The 11,177-nt window shown below is 44.4% G+C and overlaps 1 protein-coding gene across 2 annotated transcripts in view; it reads right to left on the bottom strand.

The window, feature by feature from the left end:
- GRAMD2A (GRAM domain containing 2A) overlaps positions 1–11,142 on the bottom strand; it is a 38,737-nt gene extending 27,595 nt beyond the window's left edge. For both annotated transcript variants that reach the window (XM_082383600.1, XM_082383601.1), the window contains exon 1: positions 9,998–11,142. In XM_082383600.1, coding sequence (XP_082239726.1) covers positions 9,998–10,305 — 308 coding nt within the window. In that variant the 5' untranslated portion in view covers positions 10,306–11,142. The remainder of the gene's footprint in view (positions 1–9,997) is intronic.
- Between the last annotated feature and the right edge of the window lie 35 nt (positions 11,143–11,177).

Consider the following 11,177-nt stretch of genomic DNA (forward strand, 5'->3'; position numbering starts at 1 on the left):
CCAGTTACAAAAGACCACATATCGTATGATTCCACGTACAGGAAATGTCCAGAATTGGCAAATCCAGAGACAGAAAGTAGATTAGTAGTTGCCAGGGGTTGGAGGGAAGGGGAAATGGGAAGTGACTAATGCACATAGGGTTTCGTTTGGAGGTGATGAAACTGTTCCAGAATTAGTGATGATGGTTCCACAACTTTGTGAATACAGTAAAAGCCACTGAATGGCACACTTTAAAAGGATGAATTTTATGGTGTGTGAATTATATCTCCACAAGGAGGATGGGGAAGAGGGAGGGGAAGGAGAGTAGCCTGGGAGCTCAAGAACTACAACACTTAAAAGCTGTGTGGAGGAGGAAGAGGAGTGCCCCAAGGAGATGAGGAGAGGGTGGCCCAAGAGGTAGGAATAAAACCAGGTGTATAGGTTGTCATGGAAGCCGAAAGAGTACTTCAAAAAGGAGGAGTGGGAAAGCAGTGAAGTTTGCTGAGAGGCCAAACAGCGGGAAGACTGAAAGGCAGTCTAAGTAACTTTAGCAACAAGGAGGGGATCTGCAGCTTTAGCCAGGACCGTTTTGGTGCCCTAGTGGGGGTCTGAATCCAGACTCGGGTGCTAAAGGCCTGCTCCTTCTTCCTCCCTCCCATGCTGCTGACTGCATCCCAGGGACGGACGGTGAGGACAGGCCCCTGAGCACAAGTGAAGATGCTGCCGAGCACAGCCGGCAGCCCAGGTCACCGGCCAGCTCAGCGCCACACCGACCTCGGATCCTGCCTTCCTCCCAGTGAAAGACCACGGAGATGCTGGGGGATAGGACTGTACCTCCCTCTCCTGATTCCCTGAGCGGGGTGTCCACAGTCGGGGAGGGAGTGGGTGCTGCCCTTGCCCGCAGCTTCCCCGCCTGGTCCAGCCATCCTCACCTGACGCTCCTCAGCCCTGGCGCGTCTCTGCCGCAGCCCGCGAACCACAAGTCCATTTTCTGCGCCAGCCCTCGGAAGGGCTGCAGAGCCCAGCGCCACCCGGCGCCGAGGGCAGCCACACCCAGAATTCCAGCACCGCACGGCCCCGCGCCAGCCCGCCCGTCCCTGCCCTGCCCACCCCTTGGCGGAGGCCGATGGGTCTGCAGGCGGAAGAGCAAAAGCTTGCGTAGACTGGAGGGCTATTGGGAAAACAGCAAGCGTGCTGGCACCTCTGCTCCCTGGAAAGGGAGCCCGCACCCCTTCCGGGACCCAAACCTGGTAGTTGGCCCGGATTTGGGACGTCCCAGGAGGGTCCAGCTCCGCGCCCTGCCACAGGCTTCCGCTAACCGGGCTCCCCCAAGCCGTGCTCATCTAAGGGTTCGGATTCTCGGGTGATGACCTACTCTTAAAGAGCTTACTGGGTCCTGGTACCTCTCCCTCCAGGGAGAACCCCAGATTGTCCAACTGGTGGAAACCCCCTAGGAATGCCTGCTCTCGCCACTGTTATTCAACATTGTTCTGGAAGTTCTAGCCATTGCACAAAGGCACGAAAAAGAAATTCAAGGTTCTTAACATTATTTGGGCTGGCCAAATAGTTCGTTCGGGTTTCGTACCGTCCTACCAAAAACCCGAACGAACTTTTTGGCCAACCCAGTAAAAAGCAATGATTATTGTTTGAAAGATGGTAACATAAACTAACTAGAGGATACGTCATCAACTGGAAAAATCATAAGAAAGTGGCCCAGATATTCTTATATTTGGGCCATGGGCTAGGCAGAGCTGTGATAAGGATAGACACACAATACACTCTCATGGAGTTAATTGTTATTCAAGTGGTTACAAGATCAATATAAAAATCAATAGTTTCTCAGTAGACCTGAAATAAACAGTTATAAAATATATTTGGGGAAATGATTCTATTCATATGGCAACACATATAAGTTACCCAAGAATAAACTCTTAAAATGTAGAGAAATCTATGAGAAGAAAATCACAGACATTTTTAAAATGACACGAAAGAAGACTTGAATAAATGGAGAGATAAACTCTGCTCCTGAGTGGGAAGATTGAAAGTTTTAAAGAAGCGAATTTATCCCAAATTTCATGCAAGGGCTTTGCCCTACCAGATTTCAGAATAAACTACAAAGCTGGAGCAATTAAAATACTTATTAGTTTAGGAAAAAATGAATAGATCAATAGAACGTAAGGGGAGTCCAGAAGATGATCTATGGGTATCTGAGAATTTAGTATATAAGAAAGAAGCTGTTTCAAATAAGTAAGGAAAGAACAGATTGTCCAATAAATGTTCTTGGGGCAATTGGCTACCTCACACCATTCACAAAAATAAATCCCAGGTAGATTAAACATCCAAATATTTTCTAAATCAATAAAGAACTAAAATAAAATAGAAGAGAATATTAACATACCGAGAAAGGTCTTCCTAAGCAAGATATAAAACACAGAACACATAAAAGATTTAATTGCATAAAAATTAAAAACCTTTGTACATCAAAATTTAAACTGGCAGGGGGCTTCCCTGGTGGTCCAGTGGTTAAGACTCTGCACTTCCACTGCAGGGGCATGGGTTCTATCCCTGGTCAGGGAACTAAGATCCCACATACCGCAATGCAATGTGGTCAAAATAAATAAATAAATAAAACTTTAAAAGGTGACGTAAACAACAAAGGATTGGTGTTTTTAAATGATAATGACTCATCCAAGTCAGAAAGAGAAAGGTAAACAATCTAATAGAAAAGTGGGTAAAGAATATGAACAGGCAAGTCACAAAAAAAGAAATATCTCTATTACCTATCTTACTGGTAAACACTAAAAAAATTATAGTGCTCAATATTACAGGATGTGGAAAGGATGTGGAAAATAAGCATTCTTATTTTCCATGATGAGACTTAAAACTGAGTTAACCGTTCTAACATATATCGAATTATTTAAGAAATGTAAATCCTTTGATCCTACAACTCCACTTCATGGAACTTGGTATAAGGAAATAAATGGACAAGTAGGCAAAAATTTACATTCCTTTAGTTAACAAGTTTGAAGGAAAAGGTGGAAATACCAAAATAATATTTTATCAATATAACAGAGTCCTATGCAATTGACTAAAAGACTAGAGTATAGCTGCATGTGCTAATATGGAAAAAAGTCCAAAATATGTTGTTTAGTGAAAAGTATATATAAGTAACCAAGATATAACCCATTTATAGAATTAAAAGTTCTATATCAAACAACAGTGATTATATCTCAGGGAAGAATTCACTCTCAATAGTTTCTGTTTTGTTTGAACTTATTGTAACAGGGTGTAATACTTTTAAAATCAACAAAAATAATAAAGATATTTTAAAATAAAATAGAAGGGATATCTTTTTTTACTTATTAAATTTCAAAGGCTTAAAAGTTTAATAACATCTATGTTGATCCACATGTTGCTGAATGGGAAGTCTTACACACTTCTGTGTGAGAGGGCAGTGTGTGAAAATGTACATACATTTGTATGTAGATACCCAACAGACCCACAAATTCCACTTCTAACAATTTATTCTTAGGAAATAATTGAACACAAATTTAAATGTATAAGAATGTGCACTGAAGTGTAGTTCACTACACTTGTAGAAGAGGAAAAAAAACAATAGGGCATGAATAAATTGTGGTTTATTCAAAGAATGAAAGGCTATGTAGCTATTAAAATGATATTTATCATTATTTATTAAAACTTATTAAAAATAAGTCTACCACAAAGGATAGCATTATAGAACATTGGAAAAAACATTATATAGAACAGCATGTATTATAAAATATATTGGGAAGGATGCTCACCAAAATTCTAACATTATTTTCCTCCTTGAGTTGGGATTGTAGGTGTTTCTTTTCTTCTTTATAATTTTCTGTAGTATACTTTGCCTAAATTTTATGATCACAATAAACTATTTTCATTTGGTGAAAGAATGAAAAAAAAGGAGAAAGACACAGAAAGAAAAAAACTTGTTCCAAAGGCACAGCAATGTTAACTAATAGACCCTTCTTAAATTCCAAATTTCTAAAACATGCTTCTTACATGAAAACCCTCAGAATCCAACAGAAAAAGAAACCTTGATTTTAAAAATGAACTTTGCCAAGTTCCCACAGGTGATAAAACTCTACAAAACTAAACACACACACACACACACACACACACACACACACAAATGAATGCATGTAAAACTGGTGAAATCTGAATAAGGTCAAAGGGATTGTATCAATGTCAATTTTCTGGTTGTGCTATTATTGTGCAGGATATTACCACTGGGAAAAATTGGGGGAAATGTACATGAGATCTTTGTATTATTTCACACAATTGCATGTGAATCTAAATTATCTAAAGATTAAAAAGTTTATTTTTAAAAAATGAACTTTGCACCTTGAATAGTAAAAAAGACCAAGCTTTTCTTAGAGCTGGGTCTGAATCATCAGAGAGACCTGGTCTCAGATTCTCAAAGCTGGAGGAACTGCAGGGAAACTCATTTTTGGTGAGCATCTACTGTGTACCAGGCCATTACACAGCCTGCGAACTAGGCCAGATGTGACTCTGTTTTATAGAGAAGAGAGGGAGGCTCAGAGCCAGTAGTAACTCAGCAGTAACTTGTGGAGCAAGGATTTGAAACCAGGTCTTTCTGAAAGCTCAGGCTCTTCCTATTATTATATCACAGTAACTACGTAACGGAGAATGACTTAAAAGGGGGGAATAAAACAACCTTACTCAGTGTTATCCATATCAAGGAACTTAGTGTAAGGAAATAAATATTCAAGTGGGTGATAAAAAGGTAAAGTTGCAATTAGGCACAAGACATTTCGAAACGTGCGCCTACATGTAACTGTGATCTAGCAGGTATGTCACTGAAGTTCTAATTATTAGAAAGTTCTTTCCAACACCCAAATGGACTTCTCTCTATCTACTGATCCTTCACCAAAGAACAAACTTTTAACATCATGTTCCTTTCTTGATAAAACCAGATCTTCACTGCTGGTGTGACCAGTGCAGAGTCACTGCAATGACTACTCCTAATCTCTCTTCTCCTGGGTCTGATACTGCAAGACCCATTAGCTTTCCCACTTGCTGCTCTTACATGGGGCCAACTGGTTATTTCCAGTCCTCCCAAGTCTTCCTCCATCATTATGGACCCCAGTTGACAGTCTAATGGACTGTGGAATCCAGGCAAGGGTTGCAGGGAAGGTCTGTGAACTCCTGGAATTTTGCGCAAAACTGTTGCGTCTGAACAAAGGAACATGTCTCTGGAAAGAGAATATTTCACTTTCATTAGATTTTTTTTTTTTTTTAATGGGCATGACTGTAAGACTTTATTTACAAAAACAGACAATGGGCAGGACTTGGCCTGCTGACCATAGTTTGCCAGTTCCTGCGGGCGTCAATTCTCAATATGTAAAATGAAAGAGAGAGAGAGAGAGATTATTAAAACAACTGCCAAGTATAATTTAAAGTTTCTTCATGGATACACGTATATGTATGGCTGACTCACTTTGCTGTGCTATATTTTTAATATAGCCTATGACTCCCAAAATGATAGGAAATACAACTTTAATTTGATCAGCAATCAAGTGGGTTTAAAAGATAAACTTCAAAACTGATTACTTTAAAAAAAATAAATACTCAGCTAGCAATGAACACCCCTGGTGCTTAGATTATGGTCATGCAATTTCCCAAAAGGGAACCAGTGTTCCTTAGAGAAATGGCTGATTCCAGATTTGGGGCAGGAAATACACAAATGGGCCTAAAATATCTAATCATACCAGAAAGCAAGGAAGCCATCAAAGACTGTGGTCATGGCACAAGTATTCAGGAGCCAACCTGAAGACAGGGCAAGATGGGACAATTTGAGCATCAATAAGAATAATGTCTACAATGAGCTAAAACACATCAAATATGTTTAAATCCATGAGATCATAATAATACCAAAATGACTCATTGGTCACCTTTGGTGATTACTAGGGACCCATCTCATTATTTTGAAAACTTGTAAATTGAAGGAAAGAGCTGAGGATTTATTCTGCCTTTCTAGTATTTGGGTAACCAAATAGTTGAAGAAGGGACATTTCTCTTATAGAAATATTCTTATAGAAATAAGCTAATAAATAATGAAAGAGTGATAGAATTGGAGTAATACCATTTTGCAATCCCTAATGAAATAATGGGTCTACATGAAATAATCATCAATGGCTGTTAACATGCCCCAAAGAGAAATAACCAGACCTTATGTGTTTCCTCAAGTGTTCAGTACCTCCTGAATCTGATCAATGTCTAGATCCAACTGCCAATTTATAGGAAATACAGGAGTCAGAGGAACATTTTTAAACAGCACCAGCAAACTGGGCAATGGTATAGGAAAAAAGAAAATGATTTTTTCCGACAAATAAGTTGCAAGGAAAAAAGAAGAAATGGAAGGGGAATTTATACATTACAAGAGACTACTAGAGACACAGATATATAGATTCAGTGTTTCAGCCAATTGTATAAACCTCATTTGGATCCTTATAAAAGTTTTTAAAATGGCACAAAAACATTTACTAGATGATGTGGGAACTTTGCCGACTAGCTATCTGATGATTTTAAGAAGTTATTGTTATTTTTTAGGTGTGAAAATGGTATTGTAGTTATATTTTTAAAAGACCTTATCTTTTATAGGTATACACTGAAATAGTTGTGGATGAAATAATATATCTTAGATTTGCTTCAAAATAATCCAGGAGGGAGGGAGAAGGGAGGCCCATGACTTGCTAATTGTTGAAGCTGGGTGATGGGCACATGCTGCTTATTATACTACTCTTCTTTTGTATGTGTTTGAAATTCTCCACAACGAAAAGATTTAACAATTAAATATATAAACATTTTCAACTTGTTTGGTAATCAAAGAAGCCCAGTATGAATATCGATTCTGAGGTATTGTCACTAGGTTATTTCAAAATAAAATTGTTGAATAGTGCTTCAAAATTCAAAAATTATTTAAAAAATAACATTTTGTGTGGCCCTGGTGATTATGGGCAAGTTTCAAATAATTTGATTAATGTTAACATAAATTAGAAATATTTAATTTTTTTTCTTTACATGAGGGAGTGAGAAAAACATTCTTACAACCAGTCACAGCTATTTGCTCAGGCATCCCACCCATGCTGCTGTTCTGACCCTAAGCCACCAATGACCCCAAGACACCAGTGAAATGAAATACCAGTATGATTTTGACAATTATTTAATATACCATGATGTGCCAGGTCAACACGTCAGAAGGAAAAGCAATTTGTGTTTGATTTAAACTAATTCTTTATATGCTTTTTTAGTCCATATTTTTTTGAGGGTGAAATAGATTAGGATAGCTTTATTACTTTGCCAGGCAAAGGGGGACACAGCAGGCTCTTGCCTCGAAAAACTATGTTTTCCCCTTTAGTTCATATTTTTAAAAAATAGTCCCAGGCAAAACCAACGTCCTATTTAAAAATTAACAACGTGATTTTCTAGTGGTTTTAAACATCATCTGAGGAAACTCTAACTTAGGACAAGGACTTAAAGATTGGCTCAACCTCCACAGGTTATTAAAACACTCCAGTCCTAAATTATGACCAGGCACTTGTAAACTAATGAAAATGTGTAGCTGTAGTGGGGAGAAGGGAGACACCAGCCTGCCCCGCGGAGGCTTATATTCGTGGGAACAGGGCCTTCCTTCATGCTGTAGCTGGCAGGGACTCCCTGGGGAGGCAGGTACTTCTTAATTACAAAGGAAGCTCCGTTCCCGGGGGCTTCTGCCCTCCCCCTCCTCCTTCCTTTCCTACGTTAGTAAACAGCAGGGGAATTAATCAAACCTTCAAAGGTTGGTGATAACATGTGGTGACAGACTGGTGCCCTGTGGCCCAGGTGAATAGCAGCACAGTGGCCAAGACTGACTTCTTGCCAAACTTACCCTTGCATAAGAGATGGCTGCAGAATTGGGGGGAATTATTTTCACTTCTCAGGAAAGGAGAAAAGCAAATTATTTTCTGGTGTCCTGACTCAGACACGACACCAAAGTGGAATGCTGCATGGGTCTCGACTTCATGGGCTTTCCATAGGTAGTCATAGCAACGAAGTAATTATGTAAAGAGATAAAATACCTTCAGAAATCAAGGAGGAAACAGGCTAGTTAGCAGAATCACTGAATGACTGCATGGAGAAGGCCTTTAAGGAGCCTACAATCCAATCTCCTTACCTTATGATGGCAAAGCAGGCGCAGAGAGGGGACTTGTGCCAGGTCACAGCAAAATAGGAACTTCTGATGAGAGAGGCTCTTCATGCTGGTCTGATAAGTATGGTATGTGGCATTCAAGGGCCAAAGCCACAACTTAACCAGGTTAAGGACTAGGAGGGGCCACCCAAGCACAGGCACGTGGAAGAGGTTCAGGGAGGCTGGCTGGCATAGCCCATCTTGAGTACTGCTGACCTCAACCTTAGGGGGTCATCCTAGGTGGATGGATTGGCACACAGATCCTTCCGGTCTGCACTAAGGCTTTGAAGACTCGCCTAAGCTCAGAAATTTCAAAGCAACCAGTAACATCAAGGCATGGATAGGACCTGGGCTGTCACCTCTAGGCTATTCAGAAAATTCTCCCAAAGGCAAGTCAGGAAGGAGAACTTGGATTTGGCCCCAGCAGAAATGCTCCTGGAAACTCAGGAGCAGCTTCTGTCAGCTTCTGCACTGACATAATGCGCTCTAGATCTGCCCATTTGCCCCAGAGATGTGCACTGCTTAACTGGTCCTGTCAAACCATAACCTCAGACCTGAGAGTGTCTGTCAGCGTGGTCAGAGGACTACAGAAGGAGCATACTGGCCCCCTCACTGCAGGATGGGAAGGACACCCTCTACTCCACCTCTCCCTGCAACCCCGTAAGTCTTCGCTCTGAGAGGAACTGGACTTCAGAGCCAGCTAGGGGGTGTACACTGGGGCAAAGGCATCACGGATTGTCAGGACATTCTCTCATTCCCTAGGAGGCTGATTCCTTCAAGGATGGGTGGGGCAAGCAAAGCGAAGAAGGGCAAATGCCAGTGGGGTAGGGCCTCACCAGCCTCTCTGAAGACAGGACAGAGGGAGCCCTTAAACATTCCACCAGTTCCACGTACTTGTGTGGACTGGGCACTGGGCTCACATCACATTCACCCTATCTGCCCCAGTGCTAGATGGCCAGCCTTCAGAGCTCAGGCTGTGGGGTTTGGGACTGGGGCAAGGGCAGGAACTTACAGCTTCATCCACTGGCTCTGTCTTCCCCAAATAATCCTGCCTGCAGGGCCCCAAGACTTCATGGGGCAGAGGTCACAATTCTTGGTGCCACCTGAAACACCACCTCCTGCCTGCCCTGCCTCCCTGCCCCTTGCCCAGCTGCAAGAACTTTCCTTCCTCCGAGGGTGGCTGTGAAACAGATCTCGAGGCTGAGAGACTGGCCCCAGCCTGCCCGACGGCGAAGGGCCTGACGGATGGGTGCGGCCGAGTCGTCCTGGGACAGCTCCACGCTGCCTCCCGGGCAACCGAGCGCCGCTACAATTGCAGACCCGTTTGGAAGAGAGAGGCTGACCCTTTCGGGGGCCAGAAGGGAAGCGCCAGCCCTTGGGTGGGGGGCAGTCACGACTGGGGGTCGATATGGCTGGGGAATGAATGAATGAATGCCCAGCGACATAGGCGGAGGAGGGTGATGATGGACCACGGGAGGATCCCGAGGTGGGGTGCTCTCCACCTCCCTGATACCGCCTGGACGTCCCTCATCCTCCAGGTTCGAACCCCTCGCGCGAAGCGCCTACAGCCTGACATCCTGTCCCAGCACGAACACCTCTGAGCCCGGGAAGCGCCAGGGCCCGCGCGGCGCAGCTCTGGAGTGAAGCCCGCATTCCGGCGGGCCAGGAAGCGCCTGCCCCGCGGGTAGAACGCGCCGAGGCGCAGCGGCCGCCGGGTCCCGCCGGGCAGCGTCCCTTCGAGGCGGCCTCTAGGCCCTGGAGCCCGGTCCGCGGGTCGCAGCCCCTTACCTGCCCGCCTTGGCGGCCTCGCCCGGGCTCAGAGCGGTCATCGCGAAACCTCCAGCGAGCGCCGGGGACCGCGCCACAGGACCGAATGCCCACTCCCGACCGCCTCGGAGGACACGCCCCCGACCGCCTATTGGCTGCTCGCGCGGGACGGGCGCAGCCCATTGGTTGTTCCTCCCTCTCCCCAGATCCAGGTGGGGCCCCAAGCTCTGCTCGGATCCTACCCCAGAGGACGGGGCCTGGGTCTGCACCCTCTGCCCTTCCCAGCGAGGGCCTTGGGTGCCTGCTCCAGGTTCTTCCTCTTTAGCCATTTAGTCTCGCAGCCCGAAGCCCTTTGCAGAAATCCATCCCTCCCAAAACCTCCCAACGCTAAGCTAGCTCCAAGGCAGTTTCAATCTCTCCACACCAGAGAAGTGAGGACATGAGTAGGGAACACCAGTGGGGATTTTGAACAAGAGTCTGATGTCGGACAGCTCTGGAGCTGGAATGATTTCATGTGCTTTCCCGAGTTGGGGACTTTTCGGTGCCTCCCCAGGCAAAAATCTTTTGGAGGTGTCTGGAAAGGGACTGCAGATGGCCAGAAATCGAGTAGCAAAGCACAAGCAGAAGAGTTCAGTGTGAAAATGAACCTGGCCTGTTGGGCCCCTTCCCTCTTATCCCCACCAGGAAAGGCTTGGTCCTTCAGAGTGGTCAGGAGAGAGGAAAGGTGCAAGCCAGATTTAGTTCCATTCCCAACCCTCTCCCCCTCCCTTGACCCTGCTTTATCAATGGAGGGAGGGCACTGGAAAACGGAAGGGGCACAAAGGGAGCCCAGGGTTCCACAAATATTCTAGAAACTGGGAGTAGAACTTGGTCTCATACTTATATCAAGGGCCTCTACTGCAGGAAGACCTAAGCGGGAGAGGCAGGACAAGGGCCACTTCACTCCTGGTTTACCCATGAGCAGGAGGGAGGGGGCCTTGTTGCTGCCTTCTCCAATTTTTGGTCCAAATAAGCTGTTAAAATTTCCCCAGCTGCAGGAGCTTTTAGACCCCAGGGTGCTGAAAAGGGTAACCTATATTCTCAAGACAGTCAGCCACTGCTTCCCCAGCACCTCTGCACCCCAGGGGACAGGACGGCAAGTGGCCTGAGTTGTTACACAGGAGTACTCACCAGGAGCCACAGGGCTCTTGCCATTTTCACC

Source organism: Balaenoptera borealis (genome assembly GCF_965194805.1).
Source record: "Balaenoptera borealis genome assembly, chromosome: 3".
In the NCBI taxonomy this organism is placed as follows: Eukaryota; Metazoa; Chordata; class Mammalia; order Artiodactyla; family Balaenopteridae; genus Balaenoptera; species Balaenoptera borealis.